Source organism: Juglans microcarpa x Juglans regia, chromosome 2D, assembly GCF_004785595.1.
Source record: "Juglans microcarpa x Juglans regia isolate MS1-56 chromosome 2D, Jm3101_v1.0, whole genome shotgun sequence".
Classification (NCBI taxonomy): Eukaryota; Viridiplantae; Streptophyta; class Magnoliopsida; order Fagales; family Juglandaceae; genus Juglans; species Juglans microcarpa x Juglans regia.
In genome coordinates, this window is record NC_054596.1 from 5,780,566 (window position 1) to 5,808,559 (window position 27,994).

Here is a 27,994-nt window from a genome sequence, read left to right on the forward strand (position 1 = left end):
AGATACCTTGAGGCTTGAAGCCAAAATAAATCAAGGAGGAGAGGTTCTCAACGTCAGAAGAGGAGGGTAGATAGATATATCTTTGTGATCAGCACGGACTCATGGAAATAGATTAAAAAAAATAAGTAATATTAGAGAGAATTTATTGTAAAAGTGTACACTTTATACTCACTATATGGTTACTTCTAATTGATTGTTTTCAACACTCACTTGAAGAGATGTGTGGTCTAAATAATATCACATCATGTGTACAAAATAGATACTCCTAATAGTAACTTCTATCTATATTTATTCTAAAAAAAATATTATTTTTTTCTTTAAATAAAGGATGATTTTATTAAATAATTTAAATTATAACAACGTTTTCTATTTAAAATAAGAAAAATCCTTCTCATCAGTTACTATTTATTATTTTACACTTTATATTTTATGAAAGATATTTCACATCTTATAAAAAAATTATAAGTATAAAATATAAAAATAAATAATGACTAATGTATAGAATTTCTTTTAAAATAATATTGGTGGACGGAATAAAGTTTCTTAATAATAAGTCATTAAAATTTAATAAAACAATAAAAAGTAAAAGAAATGTAAGTAAATTATAAAAAGCGAAGAAAGCTTGCGAGGCCACTATGGAGTCTTACCTTTGCCTTTACCTGACCATCCTTTCTTGTACATTTTTTTTAGTTTTTATTATTGTTGATGTTTTTTTGTCTTGTTGCCTATATTCAAACTTAAAAGTAATCATATAAACTTAATATTTGTGTTGAGGGAAAAATGAGTTAATTGGCATATTCTTGTGAAAACTTATGTAAAGTTGAGTTGTAACAAGTGTTGATGGATTGGTAAATGAAAAAGATTGAAGTGTGCTCAACATGGCTCGACTGGCGCTCGAGCGGAACCTTCCAGAGAGGTTCGCTCGATGGGCGCTCGACCTGGCGCTCGAGCGGAACCAGGCAGAGTGGTTCGCTCGAGGTGAGCTCGACTAAGCGCTCGAGCGGAAACCAGGCAGAGTGGTTTGCTCGAGGTGAGCTTGACGTAACGCTCGAGCAGAACCCATCCAGAGTGGTTCGCTCGATGTGCGCTCGACTAAGCGCTCGAGCGGAACCCAGGCAGAGTGGTTCGCTCGAGGTGAGCTTGACGTAACGCTCGAGCAGAACCCATCCAGAGTGGTTCGCTCGATGTGCGCTCGACTCAGCGCTCGAGCAGAACTCATCCAGAGTGGTTCGCTCGATGTGCGCTCGATGTTGCGCGCGAGCTGAACTCATCCAGAGACCTTCGCTCGACCTTCGCTCGAAACCTCGCTCGAGCGGTTTCAGAAGATAACGTGCGCTCGACCTTCGCTCGACACCTCGCTCGAGCCAATGTTCAAGACAACCTAAAGATTCATGTTTTGAGCGCCGTGACTTGCTGGAACTATAAATAGAACAGATCATTTCTGTTCTAAGGTGTGGAAAAATAGAGAAAAACCCTAAGTGTTTCAAAAGCCAAAGAGAGAAACCTATTCCTCACCTTGTGAATCTCTCTTGGACAAACACATATCCACCACACCACACTCAAGATAAAATCTCATTCAAAGTCCACTGAAATGGACGTGTTGTTGGCCGGAAGGTTTCCGGAGCTGCTGTGATGCAGAGATCGAGAGATTCTCGTGGAAAGCTATAGAAGGTCGGAGTTCCGACATTACATGCGTGTAGAGATCGAGTGGGTCATTCGTGATGTTGCAAACCAGGTTTAGGAACTACAAAGGTTTTGTGAGTGTCTCTAAATTGGTTGTAATAAACTTTTTCTATAGTGGATTTTAGGTGGTGCCTTACACCCGGAGTGGTTTTAGAATTTGAAGAAGTTCTTCAAATGAGTTTCCACTTCGTGACCAAAATCATTGTGTTAATTGTTTTTGTCCATTGATTAACTGTTTATTTGTTTCTAATATTGAAAAGACGATCAAAATTGGAATACACCTATTCACCCCCTCTAGGTGTAGTGATTGGTAGAACCACTGCTTTTTCAATTGGTATCAGAGCGGGTTCACTCCGCTGGGATTAAATTCCTGAGTGTGATCCTGCTGTAGTGGTTAAAATGGATAAGTCTCAATCTCTCACATCGCCACCTTATTTTGATGGAAACAACTATGCTTATTGGAAAGTTCGAATGAGAGCTTTTCTAAAATCTGTGGATGAACGAGTGTGGGTTTCTATAACAAAGGGATGGAGAGAACCAGTCACTATTATTGAAGGAGTTCAAACTCCCAAAGGTGTGGATAATTACTCTAGGGAGGAAATTAGTGAGTGTGGTTGGAATAGCAAAGGCCTGAATGCGATTTTCATGGCCGTGTCCCAGGAGGAGTTCAAGCGAATCTCCATGTGTGAGAATTGCAAAGAAGCTTGGGACATTCTTGAGGTCACCCATGAGGGTACCAAGGCTGTAAAGAATTCTAAACTTCAAATGCTGACCACAAGTTTTGAAGAACTTAGAATGAAGGATGATGAAACCTTCGATGCCTTTTATGCCAAACTAAATGATGTTGTCAATTCTCGTTTTAATCTAGGGGACAGAATTCCTGAGAACAGAATTGTGAGAAAAGTTCTCAGATCACTCCCTGAGAGGTTTCGTCCTAAAGTTACTGCTATTGAAGAAAGCAAAGATCTAGACAGTATGAGAATTGAAGAATTGGTAGGCTCTCTACAAACATATGAACACACTTTTCCTGTGGATAAGAAACACAAGTCCATAGCCCTCAATACCATTAGAGAAGAGTCAGATGAGTCATCCGATGAGTCGGCTATGAGTGACAGAGAAATAACATTTTATGCTAAGAAGTTCAGGAAAATGTTTGTGGCTAGAAACAATAAGAACCAGAGGCCAGAGAAGAAAAAGTTTGAAAGATATAATAGAGGCTCAAGTTCAGGGAACAAAGAGAGAAGCACTGAGAAGTACACTAGAACAAATAAAGACAAGGTACAATCAAGGGTGCAGTGTCATGAATGTCATGGATTTGGACACATTCGTCTGGAATGTGCAAATTACAAAAAGGCAAAAGAAAGAGCTAAGATTGCATCTCTAAGTGAGAGTGAATCAGAGTCGAGTGAATCATCAGATAACTCTTCTCCAAAAAGAAATCTTAACTACATGGCATTCACTACCTCTGTCAGCAGCAAAAGTCAATGTAGTGAATCAGTGTCTGATGATGGGAGCATATCTGGAAATGAATCTGGGTATGAAGATCAGTTGCAAGAAGTCTACGAGAAGCTGTACAATGAATGTGTTAAATTGAGAAAGCGCAACAAAGCGCACATTGAGGAGATAGACTTCAGCAAACGAGAAAATGAAGAGCTTCAAAGCAAATTAAATGAAGCCATTGGTTTAACTGATCAGTTGAAAATAAGAAATGTTTCTCTAGAAGAGGAATTAAAAAATCAAGAAAGTGAGATGATTCTGTTGAAGGATGAACTGAAATCCTTGTCCACTAGGAAAGAAAAGCTGGATGAAATCCTGGAGTCAGGAAAGCCTCCTGGTGACAAGAGTGGACTAGGATATAATACAGAGAAATTTGATGCAGCTACTACCTCAAAAGTCTCCTATAAGAATGAGAGGAAAACTGTGTTTGTTCGTGAGTCAATTGCAAAAGGGAATGCTAACCCATCTGACAAGGGTAAGAAATCCTCTCATGTAAATATGGGTGTTCAGTCTCATGATAAGTCAAGAGTTCGAAATACAAGTCCTGTGTGTCACCACTGTGGTAAGACTGGTCATGTTGTAGGAGACTGTTTTAAATTGAAGAGATACACCATGTATGATCATACACGCTCTCAAAGTAGAAGTGTGTACTCACCAAAAATGGATAAAAATCCCATAACTGCTCCTAAGTATGCCTCATTCTTCAGGGGACAAAGAGATCGGAAGGAGAATTATGTGTGCCATAATTGTGGTAAGTTTGGTCACATTCGACCAAATTGCTATGAGCTTAAGAGGAATCCTATGAGAGATGGAAATAGTAAATCAAGAAGAGAGCATTTGAATCTTTGGAGTCAAGTCAGGGCCCTAACCAGACAAAATGAGATGCTAAATGTCAAGATAGACCAACTGTCAACTAGCAAAAAGGACATCTCTCCAAAAGTTAGAAAAATGTGGGTCAGAACTGGAAAAATACACACTTGCCATGTGGCACACATTGCTCTAAAGACCAGAGACACCTACATGTGGTACCTTGATAGCGGATGTTCTCGCCACATGTCAGGTGATAAAAGTCTATTTAAAACAGTTGAAGAGTACAAGTGTGGAACAGTAACATTTGGAGATGGCGGTAAAGCTGATATAATAGGAATGGGTGAAATTGAAATACCTGGACTGCCCATCTTGAGAGAAGTCCTATTTGTTGATGGATTAAAAGCCAATCTCCTCAGTATAAGCCAAATGTGTGACAATGGTGCAGAAGTCCGTTTTTCAAAAGATATGTGTATTGTTTCAGATAATAATGGAAATTGCATGATGCAAGGAACAAGGACATCTGATAATTGTTATGGCATTGCCCCTATTCCTCAGCATAGTTGCAATAGTGCTAAGAATGAGGCTACTGACCTCTGGCATCAAAGACTTGGACATGTGAATCACAAAAATCTGTCTAAGATTGCCAAGAAAGAGATGGTGGTAGGATTGCCTGAGCTGGGTAAAGTAGAGACTCCTGTTTGTGGGTCATGTCAGTTGGGAAAACAAGTTAGAACAGCTCACAAGTACACAACGGCTATTCTGACCGAACGACCATTAGAGTTGCTGCACATTGATCTTATGGGACCCTCTAGAACTGAGAGCCTGGGGGGAAAGAAATACATACTGGTAATGGTAGATGATTTCACCAGATACTCCTGGGTAGAATTTCTGAGAGAAAAATGTGAAGCTCCTAATGTGATTAGAACTTTGTGCAAGAAACTTCAAAATGAGCAAGGGAAAGCAATAGTCAGAATTAGGAGTGATCATGGAAGAGAGTTTGAAAACTCAAATCTTGAGAGTTTCTATGATGAAGAAGGTATCAGTCATGAATTTTCTGCTCCTATCACTCCACAACAAAATGGAGTGGTCGAAAGAAAGAACAGAGTTATTCAAGAAATGGCACGGGTCATGATTCACAGTAAAAATGTACCTACTCACTTCTGGGGAGAAGCTGTGAACACAGCATGTCATATTGTGAATAGAGTCTATCCACGACCAAACACTTCCAAAACACCATATGAGATGTGGAAAGGAAAGAAACCAAATGTGAAATACTTTAGAGTGTTTGGTAGTAAATGCTACATTTTGAGAGATAGGGAAAACTTAGTTAAGTTTGACCCTAAGAGTGATGAGGGAATTTTTCTTGAATATTCCAGAAACAGTCGTGCGTATAGGAGCTACAATCTACGCACCCAAACCGTCATGGAATCCATAAATGTGGTGGTCAATGATGCTCCTAGAGAGGAGTTGAACAAGGAAGAGCAAACTCACACACCGAGTGAAACTGGGCAAGAAGATTTTGGTACTCTAAATGAGAGCTTAGAGACCTCATCAAATGAGAAAGTGAGTTACCAAAAGGAGCCCTCGTCAAGAGTAAAGTTAAATCATCATCAGGATAACATCATAGGACACATTGATGAAGGAATGAGGCTGAGGAGGAAAGTGATAAATCAATTGGCTTACTCAAGCTACATCTCACAAATTGAACCAAAAAGAATCGAAGAAGCCTTAAATGATGAGAATTGGTTGAATGCTATGCATGAAGAAATAAACCAATTTGTGAGGAATAATGTGTGGTACTTGGTGCCAAGACCAGAGAATCACAATGTCGTGGGTACTAAGTGGATATTTAAGAATAAGTCGGATGAGAATGGTACAATAGTGAGAAATAAAGCAAGATTGGTTGCTCAAGGGTATGCACAGATGGAAGGAATAGACTTTGACGAGACCTTTGCTCCAGTTGCCAGACTTGAATTTATCCGGATATTATTAAGCATTGCATGCCACATGTGTTTCAAGCTGTATCAAATGGATGTCAAGAGTGCATTTCTGAATGGGATCCTCCAAGAAGAAGTGTACGTCGAACAACCAAAAGGCTTTAATGATCCAAAATATCCTAATCATGTCTATAGGTTGAAGAAAGCCTTATATGGTTTGAAACAAGCTCCTAGAGCTTGGTATGAGAGGCTTACTTCATATCTTGAAGATCACAATTTTCTGAGAAGAAGTGTTGACAGAACACTGTTTATCAGAAAAGTTGGAGAAGACATAACAGTTGCTCAAATCTATGTGGATGACATTGTCTTTGGATCATCGGTTGACGCCTTGGCTCTTGAGTTTGCTGAAGAAATGAAAAATGAATTTGAAATGAGCATGGTAGGTGAACTAACCTTTTTCTTAGGACTCCAGGTGAAACAGTTAGACAATGGGCTGTTTATATCTCAATCCAAATATGCAAAGGAATTAATCAAAAAATTTGGATTAGATGGGAAAAGCCATGCCAGAACCCCTATGAGCACGAGTGTTAAGCTTAGTACTGATGGGTCAAGCAAGAATGTTGAGCAATCCTTGTATAGGAGCATAATTGGGAGTCTACTGTATCTCACTGCAAGTAGACCAGACATTGCTTTTAGTGTTGGGGTCTGTGCTAGATTTCAAGCTAATCCTAAGGAATCTCATTTAGTAGCTGTCAAACGCATACTTCGTTATGTAAATGAGACAGTCAATTATGGGATCTGGTATTCTAGAGACTCTAATACTGAGCTTGCAGGCTATTCCGATGCTGATTGGGCAGGTAATGCAGATGATAGAAAAAGTACTTCTGGTGGGTGTTTTTATGTCGGCACAAACCTTGTTGCCTGGATGAGCAAGAAGCAAAATTCCATATCGCTGTCCACGGCTGAGGCTAAATATATTGCTGCAGGCAGCTGTTGCACGCAATTGTTGTGGATGAAGCAAATGTTGTGTGACTATGGTATTACTCAAGGTATGATGAGCATTTATTGTGACAATACTAGTGCCATAAACATTTCAAAAAATCCTGTCCAACACTCTAGGACCAAGCACATTGACATTAGACATCATCTTATTCGAGAGCTGGTAGAAACACGTGTGGTGACTCTTGAGTACATTCCCACCGAACACCAACTAGCCGACCTTTTTACTAAACCTTTGGATGGGCTTCGGTTTGAATTACTTCGAAAGGCTATTGGTATTTGTGCATTGACCTGAGGGTTGAAACATGCATAACATGCATTGCATGCTTTACCTGCATTGTTTTTTGTTTTGTTTTTGTCTTTGTTATTTTGTGATTATTCCTCCTCGTATTTTTTTTGGTATTACTGCCTTTACATGCTCTCCTTGGTTGTGATATTAGTTATTGGTGTTGTTAATTCTAAAAATCTAGGTGCATGTGTCTTTTGAGAATTGTATCATATTTCTATGGCTTACAAAGGTTTGAAACATGAGTATCAGTTGTAATCTGTGACTAGCTTCACACACTTCACTCCATGCTTAGTCAATCGACGTTTCACCACCGTGAGTTTTTGGGGAGGCAATCAAAAGTGTTAGAAAACTCTACCTACACACAGAATTGACCACGGGCTAGACAACCTCATTATTGTTCCCTTGTGCAAAGAAAAAGAAAAGAAGATGATATTGTATGTCATTGAAAAGAAAAATGGCTGTTGTTGCATATATATATTTATTAAAAAAAAAAAAAAAAAGGGTAAACAAGTATCTTAACATAGATACAGATAATCAAACAGAAGCATCTAGGTTCTAGCAGCATTGGGTTTGACTTTCTGCATCTTGGAAGAGTTTCTCAAACACTTGTGGTTTCTTGTACAGCCCAACCCCACTCACACCTTTTGGTTGAAATTTCTTGATTGAGCAAGGAATTTGTTAACACGGCTGTCTTTATTACTTGTGATACTTTGTGTTTATTACCTGCGTGTTTTATAAGGACATGATGCCTTTCTACATTTGATGTGTGTGTGAATGATTTAAAAATTAACTTCATTAATAGTTGGATCACACTGAATTTATGTAAGAAAAGAGAAGGCTGAAAATTTCTGGGCAGCCGCTCGAGCGAACTTAACAGCCGCTCGAGCGAACGTGTTTTAAAACCGCCCCCCTCCCTTTTCTTTTTCCCCAGCCCGTATTTCCCCCCTGCACCGTTTCCTCTCCCCACCCCGTGCGATAACCTCTCCTCTTCTCTCCGTGTGGTTTCCTTCATTTTCTCCCAAAATCTTGCTTCAATCACGGTAAGTCTCTTATTTCTCCCTCTTCTCAATCATTTTTGGACATTTGTTTTTTCATTTTACAACATACATCTCCATGCATATACATTTCGGAAATTAGGGCTTTAGATTTGGGGATTCCGAAATGGAACACATTGGTTGGTTTGTTTGGTGTTTGAATGGACCTCTTGGTTGTCCATTCCTATTCTCTTTGTATCTAGGAGGTTCTTAGAACCCCCAAGAGGTTTTTCATTTTGTGTGTACTTGGATGCACTCCAAGTGCTCGATGAATTGCTTCAATGAAGTTTGATTTCCTATTTTCATCATGCTTTGGTATTGCCTTGTCCCCATGGTCATTTTTGTCTATTCTAAGTGTAGGGATAGTGTTTGGCATTGAGGCTTGGGACCTCCATTGGGTTTAAAACCCAACATTGGCTTAGTTGCACTTGAAGTGCTCAAAATGCCAAATGGGTTGTTCAATTGTGTTTTTGGGCATGTGCATTGTGCATTTTAAAATGGTTTTTGACAACATTCATGACTTGTTTTAAAATTTTTTTTTTTACCTAAGTTTGGCTTGGTTCAAAATTAGGCATGTGCATTCATCAAGCATTGGGCATTTCACATTACCTTTAGCCTTGTCTAACGGTCACTGATTTTGTCCAGCTTCTGTCATGTCTCGAAGAGTTCGTTCACGCCAAAATCCTCCAGCCCCCGCTCAAGCACATTTCCGCAATCCTCGTGCAAGAGAACTTTACACTCAAAATTTTTCTACCTGTTCTCCTATTGTTGAGCGGGAAGTTCTCCTTGGTGAGCTTTCTGAGACTGTTATTCCCCGCATTTTTGAGTCTCGCCAGTGGCTGGCTTTGACCATTGGTCATCCCACTCCTTCTGTGGAGTTGGTTAAGAAGTTTTACTCCAATATTGCTGCCATCTCTGATGATGGCTCTTTTGAAGTCAGTCTCCGGAACATTGTCTTCCGGGTGACTCCGGGCATGGTTGCGGATTTGCTAAATGCCCCGCGAGTGGCAAACCCCACATATCCATATACACGAACTTCTCCTCCCAGTCCGACTGTCATTGTTGAATGTTTAATCGGTCCATTTTCGAGTTGGGATGGTAAATCACCCATTCTCACCTCACGTTTTACACCCGAGTTTCTCATTCTCAGTAGGATAGTCCTTACAAACCTATATCCTACTGGTCATCAAAGTGATGTCGGTCCTGACCGCGCCACTTTTTTGTATGCATTGATAAATGATGTCTCCATTGATCTGGGGGTCATCTCTGTCGGGTTATGCTTGAGGCATTTAATTCCCCGAAATTACGGACTGGCTTGCCTCTCGCCTGCCTAATCACTAGGATAGCCCTCTCTCAGGCTGTTATGCTTCTTCCTAATGAGCCTAGAGTTCCTCTTAAGGCTCCTATTGGGCGTAGGACCATGCAGCTGAGTCGTGCTCACATTACCCCTCACCCACTGAATGTTGAGCATCCTCCTGCATCCTCCTCCCAGCCATCCACGTCTCAGCCATCGACCTCTTAGCCTTCAAGCTCACAGCCTCATAGCTCGGCACCTGGTTTGACCGAACCCAGCCTTCAGCGGGTCATTGAGTATCTTGCCCGTCTTGAAGTCCGGTTTGATGCACGGTTTGATAGCCTTGATGCTAAAGTTAACAACCTGCAGCAGCTTGTGACTCAACGCTTCAACGATATAGAGGAGCGCTTTGATGATGATGGAAGTCAGCCTGATGGTGATGATGATGGCAGTCAGCCTCATGGTGATACTTGAGACCCTTGGCGTTTGTGACAAAAAGGGGGAGTATAGATTAAGGGGGAGTGGTATAGAGATTTAGGGGGAGTAGCAAGAAAGCTGTTGGAGCAGCTTGTGTTTTTGTTTTGTGGGGGAGCAGCTATTTTTATTTGTATCACATGCTGCTCGTGCTAATATTGTTTGTCTAAATTGAAAACAATGTCTGAATTAATTCTTAATGAAAAGTCTTTTCTGAAAACTGTGCTACAGATGTTTATGCTTATGATTATTTCTTGCATATTGTTATTGGTACGTTTAACCGTTTGCTAAGTGTTTGCAGAAATATCTCAATGTGCTCAAGACTTTTTGCCTGAAAAATGGGAATCCTGATTTGGGTGTGTTAGGATTAGGTCCTATGTATAGGTTAGAGGTTTTGTCACAGAAATGCCAAAGGGGGAGATTGTTGAGGGAAAAATGAGTTAATTGGCATATTCTTGTGAAAACCTATGTAAAGTTGAGTTGTAACAAGTGTTGATGGATTGGTAAATAAAAAAGATTGAAGTGTGCTCAACATGGCTTGACTGGCGCTCGACTGGCGCTCGAGCGGAACCTTCCAGAGAGGTTCGCTCGATGGGCGCTCGACCTGGCGCTCGAGCGGAACCAGGCAGAGTGGTTCACTCGAGGTGAGCTCGACTAAGCGCTCGAGCGGAAACCAGGCAGAGTGGTTTGCTCGAGGTGAGCTTGACGTAACGCTCGAGTAGAACCCATCCAGAGTGGTTCGCTCGATGTGCGCTCGACTAAGCGCTCGAGCGGAACCCAGGCAGAGTGGTTCGCTCGATGTGCGCTCGACTCAGCGCTCGAGCGGAACTCATCCAGAGTGGTTTGCTCGATGTGCGCTCGATGTTGCGCGCGAGCTGAACTCATCCAGAGACCTTCGCTCGACCTTCGCTCGAAACCTCGCTCGAGCGGTTTCAGAAGATAACGTGCGCTCGACCTTCGCTCGACACCTCGCTCGAGCCAATGTTCAAGACAACCTAAAGATTCATGTTTTGAGCGCCGTGACTTGCTGGAACTATAAATAGAACAGATCATTTCTGTTCTAAGGTGTGGAAAAATAGAGAAAAATCCTAAGTGTTTCAAAAGCCAAAGAGAGAAACCTATTCCTCACCTTGCGAATCTCTCTTGGACAAACACATATCCACCACACCACACTCAAGATAAAATCTCATTCAAAGTCCATTGAAATGGACGTGTTGTTGGCCGGAAGGTTTCCGGAGCTGCTGTGATGCAGAGATCGAGAGATTCTCGTGGAAAGCTATAGAAGGTCGGAGTTCCAACATTACATGCGTGTAGAGATCGAGTGGGTCATTCGTGATGTTGCAAGCCAGGTTTAGGAACTACAAAGGTTTTGTGAGTGTCTCTAAATTGGTTGTAATAAACTTTTTCTATAGTGGATTTTAGGTGGTGCCTTACACCCGGAGTGGTTTTAGAATTTGAAGAAGTTCTTCAAATGAGTTTCCACTTCGTGACCAAAATCATTGTGTTAATTGTTTTTGTCCATTGATTAACTGTTTATTTGTTTCTAATATTGAAAAGACGATCAAAATTGGAATACACCTATTCACCCCCCTCTAGGTGTAGTGATTGGTAGAACCACTGCTTTTTCAATTTGCATCAAGGATATTTTAAATGATTGCTCAAGATTATAAACTTCTTGTATGCTCAACCATGCATATGGACTTGCCACTTGGAGTGAAAATTGAGGAAATGTTATTTTTAAAGTGTAAATTAAGGGTTTTAATAATACGGGGTAAAATTTTAAGAAAAAAGTTATAATTTTGAGATACAACTTAGAATTTCTCAAAAAATAAAAATAAATATTCTTTGTTCTTCCAATCAAATAATAAGCACGGGCTTGCTAAAAAAACCCAAGAGTTGTGTTATCTATAATTTCCTAAGAGAAATTTTATGAATATTGTTTAATTGAAATATCATGAATAAAATAAAATAAAAATAAAACTAATTTTAATTCTAAATTTTTTCATATTTAATTATATTTTATTATTTGATATATTTTTAAGTAGATTCACGTATCATCTCATAGATAGTGATCACTTAAAATTGAGTTCTTCTAGGGAGCAGCTATTGTAGCGGTGCACACATTGCACACCCTACATAGTTGCTCTTTTTTTTTTTTTTTTTAACCAAAACGTGCGTTTTGATTTTCAGTTGATTTTCTCTAGAGCCCCATTCAAATTTCAGAGCCCTGCGAAATACCTCCTCCCTCGCCCGCATCGCATCACCTTCCTCTGTCCAATGCTACCTGGCGACACCGTCTCTCTGTCCAGCGACACCGAGCTACGCTCCTCCGTCTACCCAGCATCGCCACTCCCCGAGAGGCTTGGTTCTTTCTCTCTCCTAGGGTTAGGGTTTCACACACTCTATATCTCTCTCTGAGGCTTGGTTCTTATTTTTTGTCCTTCGGAAATTCAATGGCGCAACAGGAGGTTCATAACGGAGGAGCCGCTAAAGGAGCTGTTAATAAAAATACTGATAGTGCACATTTTTATACGTAAGTAAGAACGCACTTTTATTATTCAGCAAGTTGTTCGATATGGCGTAGATTATCGTTGTTTCTCAGCAATCATTAGCCTGAGTTTTTTGTCGGTTGAGAAATTGAGGGAAGATAAAATCATGAATTGTATAATTTGCGGTGTTTTTCTTCTTTATCACAGTGAGATTATCTACTTTATTGAGCGAGGTGTTTTTGGTTACTTCGTCCTGGGTTCGTTTGGTGAGAGAGTTGAGAAAAATAAATTGAAATGATTTTTTTTTAAAGATATGTAACCACCTAAATAGAGCCAAATACTTGTTTGAGGTTTCTTTTGGTATCTCTAAGCATGATGAGTTGTTATTTCTGTTTGGCCCAATTGTTTGTAACTTTGTGATGTTTATTTTACTCTTTGGAACTCTTGCATTGTATTTTTTTTTTTTTATATAATGGGTCTTTTTTGTTTGGCTGAAACATGATGGAAAAGTTGAATTGAAGAAACAAAGTTCATGTTCTTTGCAATTGACCAATAAAACAGATACATATGTGGCATTCAAGGTAGTTGCCTTCTAAATTTTCATCACTGGTTTTTGTTTATTCATTTGATGTACTATATGCCATCAATTAACTATGTCTATATTCTATTTAATTTACTTGACATTGTAATGGAATAGGTCAAAACAACAAATCCCAAAAAATATTGTACCCGTCCCAATGTTGGTATTGTTTTGCCCTAAAGCATATGCAATGTTACAGCTAAATGCTTACTAGTAACTTGAATAGTGTGTGCAATCCCAAAAAATATTGTACCCGTCCCAATGCTGGTATTGTTTTGCCCCAAAGCACATGCAATGTTACAGGTAAATGCTTACTAGTAACTTGAATAGTGTGTGTGTGTGTGTGTTTACAGAAAACGTTAGTTGAATCTTTATTTTGAAATTATTGTTGCTAGGTTTTAAGTTGTACCTTTTCTGCCAATCCATCTATTTTTTTGGCATGTATTCTAGTAGTAACAATTGCAAGCTCCAAAAGAGTTACCTCTTGATTTGCAGTGTAGGGACAAATTTTTCCTCCAAAGTGTTATTGCAGCAGATGGTGCAACTACAAAAGACATTACTCCGAATATGGTGTTGATTTTGATGCAGCTATTGTTTTTTGTTGTTATGTGTTTTGCAGTTTATTTTTTTTTATTCCATGAATTTAGACGTGGTGTATTGCTCTTGTAGTTTAGCAAAGAAGATGGCAAGGCTGTAAAAGAGTTCAAGTTGAGCGTCATTTACATTCCTGCAAATCCCCCATCACCCTAAAGGATCCGAATAAGGTTCTCCTCCTAAGGCATCAGTGCTTGAGAATGGGCATCAAAATATGTCATTATTGATTTTGTATGAGTTTTTTATTTTGCTTTCTTGAAATTCATTTTTTCTTTTCCAATACATTCTTTTTAAAAATATTTCATAGACTTTGATGGAGACATTGGATACCAACTTGGTTTGCTTTTGGTTTGGTATGTTGGTTTAAATGTTGTAAACATACGTATCAAAATCTTTAAAGGATCCTAAAGAGAAGTCTTCAGAGGTAAAATGTCTCTTTACCCCTCTTGCAAGACATCCTTGTTATTCTCAATTATTTATGTGCTTTTCGTTTTAGTAGTCAATGAATGTTTTTGTTACATTATGTTCCTTTATTAGGCTTTCTAAATGTGTGGAGTCACTGTGTTTTTAATTGTATGGTCATTGTGTTTCATAATAAATGTTACTATGAACTTCAAGAAAATATAGTGCAGACAACTTTTGCCATTAAATGGGGGTACTAGATGTCCTAATACTTAATCAATTAATTGATTGTGACTGTTGTTTCTATTTCTTTTGTTTCTGAGATCTAAGCTTCAACTCCCCTCTCTTCACTTGGCACCTAATATGATCTTATGAATAGTTTGTTCAGAGAAATCGTGTTTTGGCTTAATTATTTCTGCATAAAGTATGGCTTTATTCTTGTGATCCTTCCCACAAATGATTTTAGCTATTAAGTTTTGTTGGAGTTGATCATTACACAGAAGAACTGGACCATGGTTTGATTCTTCATTATTCTTTATGTAATACTAAACCAATCATATGATCATGAAATCTTGTTTGTATTTCTTTTGTTTATGAGATCTAAGATTCATTGTCCCATTATTCACATGGCGCCTAGTATGATCATTTGTGAGTAGTTTGTTTAGGGAAATCCCATTTTGATTTAATTAATTTCTACTCCAAGTATGGCTTTATTCTTGTGCTTGCGAATGTGTTTAGTGCATTGTCTTGGAGTTGGCCTTTGAAGTCTCCAAGTTTCATCGAGTTTTTAATGATTTCATGAAACTCAAATTTTGGCTTGACTAGTCCTCTCATTAACATTTTCAGTTTCAATAGTGTGATGGGGGAAGACGAAGATGGAATGCCACCCAGGCCTTGGACGCTCATTTCACAGACATAGGGATATTATAATCCGATAAATCCATACTACTGGCCATTTATGAGGCCTCAAAATACATATGGAAATCCAAATTTGTACCATGTAGGTTGATGGCTTATATTTTTTTATTTTAAGTTTGTTGACGTCCTTTTGAATCTAACACCGTGTGTAATTGCAACATCATTTTGAAGCAAATATGACCTACTCTCTGTCGAGTAATCTGGAGGACTTGAGGCGAGTTGTAATGGCCCTCTAGCATCCTTTCTAATATTTGTTTGGTTGTCTTGGGATCTAGACTTGTAGGAAAATCTTTGATGATGAATCAGCATTGAGTGACATCCCGGGATCATATTGATGTTGTGTAACTCCATGGAGACTTTGCAAAGTCATGGAGATGTGTTGTGAAACAAGTTGGTTGTGTTGTGAAACAAGTTAGTGAAGACATGCTAAAGTCATGGTGTGACGCCTCGACTCCCACGTACAAAAACAAGGGAATCGTGACGTCGGGATGATGATAACACGGGTCACGCATCCCAACGGAATGTGCTCAAATGTGTGCAACATGCAATAGTGCACAATAAAAATGGCAGCGGATAATATAAATAAGTCTACTAAGTACCAGAATTTTAAATACAAATATTCAAAACAAATCATCTTTAAAAGTTATACAGTCATCCCAAAATATATTACAAAACAAATACATAAATAATTGATAAAGCGAATCTCGATAAACAAGAGTAATCCCAGATCACTCCGCCAACGGAACCAAGCTTAAGGCTCGTCATCTACATCTGCATCAAAATCTGCGATACCATAAAATAGTACCACAGGTAAGTATAAACCAAACAACTCTCGAGATAAAAATATATTAATGCAACCAACATGCATTTATATGACAAAATACACTTAGCTATAAAATACCATTTTTCCTAGAAAAATGATTATTTCCAACACACGCTAAAATCCCATTTTGGGCCAAAATATAGTCCGTCATTTTCTCAGAAAATGATTCACACAAAACAAATCATTTATCGGATGCTGTAGGCGGAAATCGTAGGCGAGACTCTACCACCGTCCCTGCTTACCACCATCCCTACCGCGTGCACCGTAGGAGTGAATCACAAGCGGGACACAACCACATCTCTGCTTACCACCATACCTACCGCGTGCACCGTAGGCGGGAATCACAGGCGGGACTCTACCACTATCTCTGCTTACCACCATCCCTACAGTTCATTTCCACACAATGAATACTTATCACACACCATGAATACTTATCAGAGCACTGTAGGCGGGAATCACAGGCGGGACTATACCACTATCCTTGCTTACCACCATCTCTACCGCATGCACCGTAAGCGGGAATCACAGGCGGGACACAACCACCATCCCTGCTTATTACCATCCCTACCGCGTGCACCATAGGCGGGAATCACAGGCGGGACTCTACCACCATCCCTGCTTACCACCGTCCCTACAGTCTCTTTTCCTTTTTCTCAAACCAGTTAATCTAGTCATTTCAAACACACTCAAATCATTTTGCATGAAAATCTAATTTTCAGATAAACACATGAACATGTATGCAATTATGTGAAAACCCAGTTTTCATTTATAAATATGAACATGCGTGCAAATATGCCATATACATGAAACAACACCACAACAACCAACAATTCACAATACCAACCAAACACATAACTCCATCCATAATCCATCTGACCCCCGAACTCCTCGGACTCAGTCCGGCATGTCCAACCAGATCACAATAATATGTGTTAGTGCAAAAATACATTTAAATCACGAAAGTTCTTTGAAAAAATACTTACAGTGCTATATAATAATTTTTGAAGGATCACGAAACTGCAAGAAGTGGCGGCTCAGCAATGTAACAGTGTAAAATACACTGTGGCCGTGGGTCTCAAAAACTCACTTTTCAACAGAGACAAACTAAGACCCGAAATTGATAGGGTAGGGCCTAGAGAGGTTGGTGAAGCCAATGGTGGTGGTGGTTTGCCGTGGGTGGCGGCGCAAATGGTGGTTTTAGGACAAAAATACCTTAATCGGAAATCGAGATAGATAGGCTTCATCGGTGACGGATTAGAGCTAGGGTTGAGTCCATTGGGTTGCTGGGAGGTCAATGATGAAGTGGTGAAGAAATGGTGGCTGGAGGTGGCGCGACGGCGGCGTGCGAGCTCAAGGAACGCCACAACTTGGTGTTGGGCGTGAGGGCTATCGGCAGCAAGATAGAGGCTGAGATTTACGAGGAAGGGTCGCCAGCCGGTGGGGGAGCGAACGGGAAGGGCGGTGTCACGCACGGCAGCGCGACGGCGGTGGGTTGGGTGAGGGAGACGCGGATGCACGGGAAGAGAGGGAGAGAAGGGCTGTCGCGCACGGGGGGGGGGGGGAATGCAGCGGAAAAGAAAAGAAAAAAGGAAAGAAAAAGAGAAAAAGAAAAATGGAGAAAAGAAATGAGGTACAATCCTCACATCTTGGGTCACAAAAATGATCTAACGGAAAAAATTTTAAAACCGCAAGTCAATTAAAATAATTTAAACGTAATGATACAATGCAAATAAAATAATTAAATCCAACAATCAATTAATTTAAAAGAAGAATAATTAAAATGCATCACAATAATAAATATTAAAAAAACATATCAAATTAATTTTCACAATTTAAAGATCATAAAATAAACCATTTAAAATATCCGGTAATTTTAAAACAAGAGAATAAATTTTTGAATTAATAAAAATACACTAAAATATGGAGTGTTACACATGGAGCTTGTTCCATCTTATATGTGACCAATCACTTTTCGGCTTGTATATGTTTTGTTGGAGATGGTTCAACCTTATATGTTGTGGAGATGCACTTGGTGTTGCTTGTGTAGATTGTAGGCTAGGAGTTTTGTGTACAAACACTTGCTATAAGTTGGCCCATTTTATTGTGTCGATGTTGTAACCTTTTGTACTATTATGTGGAGGGCTGGAGCAATTAATTATATGTAATGGTTGTTATATGAGTAGGTTGTTATTCATTTCCAACTAATTATATTGAAAGTGGACGTTAGTTAGTAGTTTATAGCTGAAGGTTGAGATGTTTCCACCACTTACGATATTCAGTGATGACAAACACAACCTTCTTGTTGTTATGTTGTGAAGTAATGTACAATGGCAGAATCTCATCATTGAATTTGTGATAAACATTGCATATTCCAGAATTCACTCTCTTTGCAATAAGTCCTAATTCACCGATGGGGTCTATGACACTTGTTTCGGGTTTTCGTGTATATGGACATTTATTAAAGCATGGGCCATGAGGGAACCGTAAAAATCAAGCAAGGAAAGAGAAAATTAAACTAATGCTTATAAATTAAACAAATTAATGCTTAATATTAATTTTGCTAGTGAAAAAAGCATCAAAACATTAAAAGTTAATTGATGTCCAAGTGTTAACAGAATATATAGTGGGTGGATTGTACCATTACATTTGATCCATACAAAATAGACCCTAAATTTATCCAAACCATGCAAAAAGTATCACAATTGATACAACCCAGTACAAACACAATAATTTTCAATTTTCCATTTGAAGATTTGCCCCTCTCTCTCTCTCATCTTCTTTTTTCTGAACTTCATACTTGCATCGCAACACATCATTCCACCTCTTCCCAACTAAATGTTCATCTCTAGCAAATGAAGCATATCCGCCCAAATGAAAAACTCACATCTCGATTCTCCCTGCATATAGTAAGAACATTTAATTAACATGATAAAGTAGACTTCGCAAAATCAAAATCAATATTTAACATGATAAGTTGTTTTACCGCATTATACTCTGGCCAAGCAAAAAATTTCCTTTAGGGATTTTTCAGTGTGCGCGACGTCTTTAATGGTGCTTTTGAACCACACCAACAAATTAGTCTATATTATGATATCAATTGTAATAGTTAATTACACCAAGAGAAACGATTTGCAATAGCCCTGTTGCTGTTGGGCGAAAAACAGCCCACCAACGGGCTGCCTACACGTAAGATGGAGTGTGTGTAGCACAATAAAAGGAAAGCAACTGATTACGTTCCCTTCCCCTTCCCCTACACCGAATGCGTTCCAGGCTCAAAGATGGATTAGAAAAACTCAAAAATTGAATATTAATGAGCTTCTTCATCTTTGCATGCTAGCTCAGGTATGAAAACTAGGTAAACAAAATCATAAATAGCAATAGCATCACAAGCTTTGAAGAGTTTAGTTGATCGATCTTACTTGAAAGGCATGGATCAAATTTATAGATATCCAGCTGCTTAATGAGCTCGATAGAGAAAGGCCGCTGCTGAATCTTTCTCTTCAGATAAAATCCAATAAGCTCCACGTTAGTTGGATGGAATCGAAACCTTGGAAGCAAGATTTCATCCAGTTTATCAGCATCACCTTTCTCATCCATACATTTCTCTCTCTAATTTCTAAACCCTAATTTTTCTTAGAAACCAGGAAAGAAATCAAAAGGTACTATTTATGGAATAAGAGACTTTTTTTACAACTTTCTTGTTTGAAATAGACTTTTCGATTGTCTTTGCAGATCTTAAAATCAAAACATGTTCTTGGCAATTTACGCTTTTAGGAAACTAAGTCAAACCGAAAAGCCCCAAGTCAAGAAAATGGATTTTATGAAGGATTCTAATTTCTCACTTAATGCACACCATTTAGGGTTTATTTAGTCCAAATCGAAAAATCTCAAGAAACCACCAAATATGCAGTTATGGGGATTGTGAATCCATGTTTAATATCCCAAATATCATATTAGTGGGGTTGGGATGGAGTGGGGTGCCACCTGGTGTGGGTTCGAATAGGAAGAAAGGGGTTTAGAAGGAATATAGTGTGTTGTTTGGGTGTAGTGGGATGCATGGTAATGATGCTAATATGCTGACGTGTCACATTTTGATTGGAGGGTTGGTTTTCTGAGATAACCAGATGTGCTGGTCTCTAGATTTTCTCTTGCACCAATTGGCTTGATACACCAATTATAAGATTTATGTACTAGTAATTGATTGCAATTCTAAATTAAAGCAACTTTTTATCCATCTTTTAATTTTGTCTCTTTGATTTCAGGTCCAAATTAAAGCAACCCAATATTTCATAGAAAAAAGTTGAAATCATTCATTGCCCTGTGATTTTATCCATCTTTTAATTTGACATTTTTTAGCAAGCATAATTATGTCAAATAGGTATAGAAGACCAAGATTCCGTACACTAACCATATATCAGACTATAAGAAAACTAATGTAATGTCATAATGTCATGCCTAGAGTGTAGATGTATTTGAGAGAACTCTTTATGAAGCGACTCTTGAACATATAGTTCAAAAACATAAACATTAGTTTCAATTAAAGGATAAAAGCATGAATGCCTTTCTACACAAAATGAGTGAACCTCCTACTACCAATTCATTGTTTTCGGAGAATGAAATTGCATTAAAGATGACACGAGGGAATGCACAACAATGTTTTAAGGATCTTCACAATATTTTAATTGAAGGATCTGCTTAAAATATGCAAGCAAACCACACTATCTCTCATAGTACAAAAACTAAAGCTTTCAATCATCGAGCTTCGAAAGATAATTCAAGCTCTAATCGTTACTTCTAAGGCTACGCACCAGTATTGGAGTTTGCTTATCTCATAAACTTGAGATAAAACCTAATTTCCAACAACCCTTATCTATTTCAAAATCTCTAAGAAGAAAAAGTAACCTAAACCAATGATTTTTTTACAATCCAAACTCAAAGCTTGTGTTCGTCTTAGACTCTTAAGTTAGAGAAACCCAGTATGAACAAAAAAATTCTCAAAATATTTAAATTAGTGAACTCTGCTGAATTGGAATAGAAGAAAAGATTAACTTTTTTCTTGTACATATAAAAGCAAGGAAATGGGTTCCAGTCGAATCTTCAAACTCGAATAAGTAGAATTGACAAAGAGAAACTGTAGACTCACATTGACCAAACCAACTAACAATGGAACAAAATACACAATTACAACATCTTTTTCTTAACCCTAACACAAATATAGAAAAAAAAAACATAATGAAATTGTAAAAACAAATTGAATAGAAGATTATTTGGACGGAAAATTATACTACCGTGGTGCAAATCTAGACTTCGACGTGGGTTCTCTTTGATAGATATGGATGCATTACCCCTTAAACTCGAATGGCCTTCCGTGTTTGTCCTAGATTTACAGAGAAACAAAGAGATGGAGTAAAGAGGGAGAGATAAAAATGGGAGGATGTGTGTGTGTGTGTGTGAGAGAGAGAGAGAGAGAGAGAGAGAGAGAGAGAAGCACGCATGGGTATGCCCTAGAATCACACAAAGACGAGCCCTAATGAGTAAAGATGGTACGAGAAAGGAACATGAGAGATCGGCTTGAGAGAAGAAGTTGGCTAACTTTGTGCACGAGAAAATCGTCTTGATTCACGCGGGATAGCTTGATTCGCTCGGGGAGCTATTTGCAGAGAAGGAAGCTTGAGAAGAGGAGACGAAAGAAGAGGAGATGACACCTAGATTAAGAGGGGTGAAAGAGTAGGAACCGGTTCACTTGTTAGTAAACCCAATTTGCCAGCTCAAGTGTAGGATGTGCGCCCATATACAAGGGGCTGATTTAAAGATTATTCCCATAAAATTTGTCAATGATAAGGGTGAATATGGATTATATAACTTAGGGACTAAGATAAGATTTCTCTAAAATAAATAAACAAATAAATAAAAACTAAAGAAGAATATTGCCATTGGCCGACCGCCACGTGACGACATTTGATAACGGCACTCCACACGAGCAAATAAAAGCTCTTCCATGCTTTTCCCCGAAAGAAGCCCTAAGGTCCCCTTCCCTCTTCCTTCTGATTTTCTTCGTGGATCTCTCCATCTTCGCCCCCCTTCATAACCCTACAAATCTCACAGGTGTTTGGCTCTTTGCCCTCTCACACCGTATCTCTTTCTATCTCTCTATCTCTCTCTCCCTCTGTCAATTTATCCGAAACCCTAATTGTTCCGTGATCATTTTCTTCTTATTCGTCCACCTGGTTTTCGTGATAATCTCTAGGTATCTTTCTCCCTATCTTTTTACCTGTTACTGTGAGTTTTTAGGATTATTGATTTGTGTTCTGGCTTTGATCTGTCGGATAGAGCGGTGTTCTGTGTTATTGAGCGCTAGATTTAAGTATGAGATAGAAAATTCAATGTCAAGGTGTCCCTGTTCTCTTTCTTTACTGTTGGAACTTTAAAAAAAGCTCCAGATTTAGTTTTTTAATGGAAGATAACTTTTTCCTTGGTGGTTCATGCTTGATCTGATTCTCTTTCTTAAATATATGCATTCGTCTGTGTATATTCATATGCATGAGTACACACACGAATACATACGTCTATGTGTTTGTCGCCTTCTGGTTTCAATTACCGCATTACAAGATAATGATGAAATACCCGTGTTCGATCTTTCAATGGCTTTTTCTATCCATTTATATTTCTTTAACGTTTGCTTTATTGTTGGATGCTGATAAAAGAGGGGAAAAAGAAAATAAGTGTTATTTTCTATCAATTGTTTTGTGTTTTGATTTTCTGAACTTTAGAATTGGGGTCGACTGAGCCAAAGTTGTATCTGGATTTTTTATATTCCACTTTCTCTTTGGAACCGACCGGTGAATTGTGGTTGCATCGAAATATTTTGGGCTATGATTATGGTTTGGTTTTAGAATTATTTCTTCACACTATTTGGTTGGCAATAGTTTACGGCTTTGTTTGGTTTGCACAATATGAGTTCAGGATGAGATCACTTCCAAAACGAACAGTTCGTATAGACTAGGAAGTGATTTCTGGTTTGCATTACTGTACATGGGATGGATCCAAAGAATGACTTGTTTGACCAATTCAGCTCCGGTCTAACTTCTACTTGTCAAAATTTTTTACTATTATTTTTTTTTCTGATAAGTTTATTTTTACATGGCACACACTTGTAATAGTAAGTGGTTAATTAAGTTTTAACAAATCTAAAATAGCTTTCAGGAGGCAAATTAATTGTTAAGAAAATTGGCATGTTGCATAATGATCTTTACAACAAAATCTGACAGGCATATTGAACTTTAGTCTTCGGAATGCATGTGCCAAATTTTTCGGTAACATTTTATATTGATGCTATTTTTTTCTTCCTTGATTGGTCCTGAAATTGCAGGTTCAAATTTCTCTCTACAAGAATATATAATTCCACAGATATTATGGCTACTGCTTTGGATATGTCACTTGATGATCTTATAAAGAACAGAGGTTCCCGTGAGAGAGGTAGAGGACGAGGTAGGGCTCGCCGTGGCCGTGGACCAGGCAGGGCATCTAATGGAAGAATGCCTGGTCCAGTTCGTAGAGGTCCTCTCGGAGTGAATGCTCGGCCATCATCTAATACAATTGCCAAGGCAAGCTCAAAACTGTGGATGTCTATACATATGCTTGAGAATCTGACATACTTAAACAACCCAAATACAAGAGGTTCTCTAGTTCAGAATTAGAGACTCAAAAACAAGAGGATCTATACTGTTATATTTATTCATGGAGAAGTTCATTATGACTCAGCCACTAAAGTACTCGCGCTCTGTTGCATCTGAACCATTATCTCTGCAATTTATATGTACTTGTGGGTTGTTGGGTTATGCATTGGGGGCTTTGCTACAGATCACGATGATTATGTGTGGAATCTCTATGATGGTGTCCATAAGTTATAATGCTACGTCCTAGCATTGTATGCAAAGGAGCTTCATTAGGTGAACTTTTGAAATGGAGCTCGCACCGGTAGCATAAAATAACTTAACACTTACTGGGGTTGAGTTCACTAGAACCATCAATGACTCATATTATATACTTTCAGTCACTTTTGTGTTTGATGAATGGTTCTTTTGACCGGGAGTTTGTGATGGACCTCTTGCTATGCGGGGAATGTCTTCAGTGAAAGATTCAGATATTTCCTAGTTCATGGTTTTTTGCAAAGGAGCCTCCTTCGCTTAACTTCAGAACTGGAGCTCTCAATCTTATCATAGCACCGGTTTATATGCAGTGGGTTAAATCCTTTACTCCCATCTACCATCCACTAATTTAATTTGCTGAATTCTGATTATGGGGTTGTTGAGTATGTTAACTGTAACTCAATTCTACTTTATTAGCAGTTTCTTTTATGTTTACTGGGAATTTTCTGATCTATTGAGGTTGAAGAATGGTGAGTCGTATATTCTGGTAATCAGCTGACGTGTCCTATTTCCCATCTGGATTCTTTTTCTGTGTGCTTTCAATCAGTCTATCCGCAGAACCAGGACTTTTCCATGGCAGCATGATCTGTTTGAAGAGAGCCTTAGAGCTGCAGGAATACCAGGGATAGAAATTGGCACAAAATTGTATGTTTCCAACTTGGATTACGGAGTAACTAATGAAGATATAAGGGTACAGATCAAGCCATACACTTTCATCTTAAGGGCTATCTGTAGAGAAATTTTCTTGAAGTTCACTTGAAACTTGATGTGCAACTCAGGAACTGTTCTGCGAGATTGGAGACCTGAAACGATATGCGGTTCATTATGACAAAAGTGGTCGCCCAAGTGTGAGTATTTATGCAAAGTACATGTCATTTTTTTGTGTGCTAAATTTGGAATGTGTATGGTATATCTTTAACATATAGTGGAACAAGAATTTTAGTCCTACTACTTGTCTATTGGCTGAGGGATGTTCTTTTTGCATTTAGGTTTCCTGGCTTTTTGCAGACTGTTAGACTTCAATTCATAAGTTGGACCCATATTACATGACCAAGTTACCAACTCCTTTGAAATCAATATTTTCTGTAGGTTGGTGCAGAAAATTATATAATGATGAGACACAATCAATGCAATATCACGCTCAGAGTGCATATTACAAATATATTTTTTTTTTACCTGCTATTATCTCTTGGTCCAGTCCAGTCTTTGGAATGCTTTACGCTTCCCATCTGATACTTGCCGGTTTGCAACCCCTAGCCTTTTCCATGTTATAAATAAAATATATGACTTTTTCAGGCTGCTTAGCTTTACCTTGGCTGTATTTTGTAATTTTTTCATGGTTCCATTACTTAAGTCTTATGAGGTAAATAGACTTTAATAGCATGAACGTACATGATTTCCTTGTTTCTTTAGACCCTCATGCATAAGTGTTGCTCTTGTATGTCCCGTATTCTTGGCTATGCCTATTTTAATAAAATTCTTATTCACTGATAAAAAAATAAGTCTTATGAGTCTATGCCTTCCAGTAAAATAATCAGGATGAACCATAATGCATTCCTCGTTTGCTGAAAAGCATACTAGTTTCATTCTGTGCTGCAATAAATGCATCATGTATCGCCAAGTATCATATATATGGTTTGTGTGATATACTCCGGTTATATGGTTAACTTTGTTTATGGTATTTTATCAGACTTTTGAGATCATATATAATTAATTGGATAAAGTGCAATTATTATTTTTTTGCTTGGTTACAGGGCTCGGCTGAAGTTGTGTATACCAGAAGAAGTGATGCATTTGCAGCTCTTAAGCGGTATAATAATGTTCTCTTGGATGGTAAACCCATGAGGATTGAAATTGTAGGTGCAAATCCAGAAATGCCTGTTTCAGCTCGTGTGAATGTGACTGGAGTAAATGGAAGGAGGAAGAGAACGGTTGTTATGACGTATGTTATTTATATGCCCTCTCTCAAGCTATCCTCATTCATTTGCAAGTATCTTTTGCATTTATTGTTTCCCCCCCTCCATCTCAACAACCTATCATATGATGTCTATCACTTTTGAATTTGTTTGCAGAAGTGACTGAAATTACATTACTAAGTTTCGAATTTGTCAATTTTTTTTTTTTTTTAAGGGTTTCTGACTGGTTATCCAAGGATCAAGGATTGTTGTTTCAAATATTTTTCTTTAATGATCTCAGAGTTGGATATTTTCTTTTTATCCCCTGTTAGTGTTAATTGTGTTGTGTTATTGGAAATTGAGTAGAATTATCAAACATTCAATGATTTCTTAAAGATATTCTTCGTCCAGATATTGTGGAGTTTGCTGTCTGAATATCATATCACGTCTCTGAACTTGTTGATACTGTGTTGTAATTTTGTCTTGTACCATATATATTTTGCATTCGAGGTGCTATTTTTTTTTAAGTGGGCCATGATAAATAAAATTTTCCCTGGCTCTATAGTTGCATCTTTCCATTTAGTGATTATGTTTTAACGCAGTTATAAGTACCGTACTGATGCTTTGAGTTATGCAGGCCTGGAGGTGGTCCGATTGGAGGCTCTGCTGCTGTTAACCGTGGCTCTGGGTAAATCTTTTGTGTGCTGCTACATTTTTCTGTCTTACATACCCCTTTTTGGCTGCTAATATAACTGTGTTTCATAAATATCAAGATCCTTTCATATTCTTTCATCTTGTTTGACCGGCTAATTTACTTTTTATATGTCAAACCGCTTTGCATACATTATTCTTGTATTCATTGCTCAAATTGGAAGGAATTATCATGTGTTAATGTTGCTTCTTGTTTAAGAACTATCTTAGAAATTTTTCTAGCTCAGCCAGGCCAATGATCTCTGGAAAGAAAATAAGCCCTAGCCGAGCTGAGTGCCGGGATGTTAGCTAGTTTAAGTCGGATCAGTTGCGGCTAAACTTGAGTTTTGACCCTAACTTAGATGTCAGTCTACATGATCTTGTGCATATTCGAAGAATATATCATGGGGTATGTTGTTTGTGTTTGAAACTTCTCGACTAAAATGTGTGAAGAAGATTAGCTTAGCTGAAGTCGAGTGCGGAATTTTTGAGCTTTGCTTTGTGAAGTTGGGTCAGGTGTTTTCTTGTATACATTCAGTGTACTTGGTTTTTCCTTTTGATATATATAATTTTTTACTTATCAAAAAAAAAAAGTTGGGTCAAGTGTGACCTGGGCCTAAGCTTGATAATTGACTCCAACCAAGTTATTGTTTTCCACATGTGGCTGAGCTCAAATTGGGTCTTGAACGTGATTGAAGCCTTTTAATGGAGCCAGCTGGTTTTAGGACTGGACTTTATTCAGTAGTGTATTGCGATTGCAACGGAACCTGATTTATGTTGGGCATGGTGGATGCTTTGCTGGAATGGTTTTTAGTTTTTACTTTGTGCTTTTGCTTTTTGGGTATATGTAGCAAAATGTCTGTGAGGAAAAGAATCTATTCAAGATTAGAAATTTGAATGTCGTAAAGAGTCGGGACTTAGTAAAGAGTCATGATCTCCACTGTTCACCCCTCATATTTTGTCTTTGCATGGTAAGAGTTGTTGATATGGATGATTGGAACTCAGGTATGCTACGATACTGTGTGTGCTGAAGATGGAAGTTTGTCATGCATAACAGCATAATGGGTGTGAAGGAATTATTCCAATTGTTGAGCTTCTTTTCTTGGAATAATAGCTGAGATGGGTCTCATTTTGATGTTAGTTATTTTCTTGCTGGCATCAAGTGTTTGGCTATTGCCATTCAGCATGTAGTATAGTTATTTGCAACTAATTTACAGGTTTCTGTTTGTTCTTGTAGTCGAAACCGTCGTGGGGGTATGAGTGCTCGTGGCCGTGCTTGGGGTCAAGGTCAGGGTCCAGCTCGGGGTCGGGGTGGGGGCCGTGGCAGAGGCCGAGGCCGAGGCCGGGGCCGTGGTCGTGAAAATAATCAAGCTGTTGAGATGTCTGTTGATGATCTTAACGATGACCTGGATAGTTACCATGCTGAAGCCAAGCACACTTGAATCTTCAAGCTGTGAACTGCTCAGGAATTAAACTTATGAGTAGGAAAGTCAATATTAGCTTATGTGAGCTGTACAAATTGGTTTATTTCTTTTGCGACTTACGTCCGTTTTGTTGCTTAATGCTTTAGATATTTGCATGCCCTGGCGTTAATGAAGCTGTATGACGATTCTCATTAGTTAGTTTAATTTTTATGCTTCCTCTCGTTATTAATTACT

General features: G+C 38.5%; 2 protein-coding genes and 1 long non-coding RNA gene across 3 annotated transcripts; all 3 read left to right on the forward strand.

The window, feature by feature from the left end:
* Positions 1 to 2,082: 2,082 nt before the first annotated feature.
* Positions 2,083 to 10,017, forward strand: LOC121248465. Its single transcript, XM_041146936.1, has 4 exons — positions 2,083 to 3,377; positions 3,474 to 6,976; positions 8,895 to 9,522; positions 9,822 to 10,017. Exons 1-4 carry the CDS (start codon positions 2,083 to 2,085, stop codon positions 10,015 to 10,017), a joined length of 5,622 nt encoding a protein of 1,873 aa, XP_041002870.1.
* A 3,908-nt stretch (positions 10,018 to 13,925) lies between these two features.
* On the forward strand, positions 13,926 to 15,404 carry LOC121249120. Its single transcript, XR_005937595.1, has 2 exons — positions 13,926 to 14,104; positions 15,276 to 15,404. It is a non-coding gene; the product is annotated as an uncharacterized LOC121249120 (long non-coding RNA).
* A 6,409-nt stretch (positions 15,405 to 21,813) lies between these two features.
* Positions 21,814 to 27,992, forward strand: LOC121249119 (THO complex subunit 4D). Its single transcript, XM_041147791.1, has 7 exons — positions 21,814 to 22,070; positions 23,193 to 23,427; positions 24,299 to 24,442; positions 24,531 to 24,599; positions 25,506 to 25,693; positions 26,284 to 26,334; positions 27,574 to 27,992. The coding sequence occupies exons 2-7, from the start codon at positions 23,236 to 23,238 to the stop codon at positions 27,776 to 27,778; spliced, it is 849 nt and encodes a 282-aa protein (XP_041003725.1). The 5' UTR covers positions 21,814 to 22,070; positions 23,193 to 23,235; the 3' UTR covers positions 27,779 to 27,992.
* Positions 27,993 to 27,994: the final 2 nt, after the last annotated feature.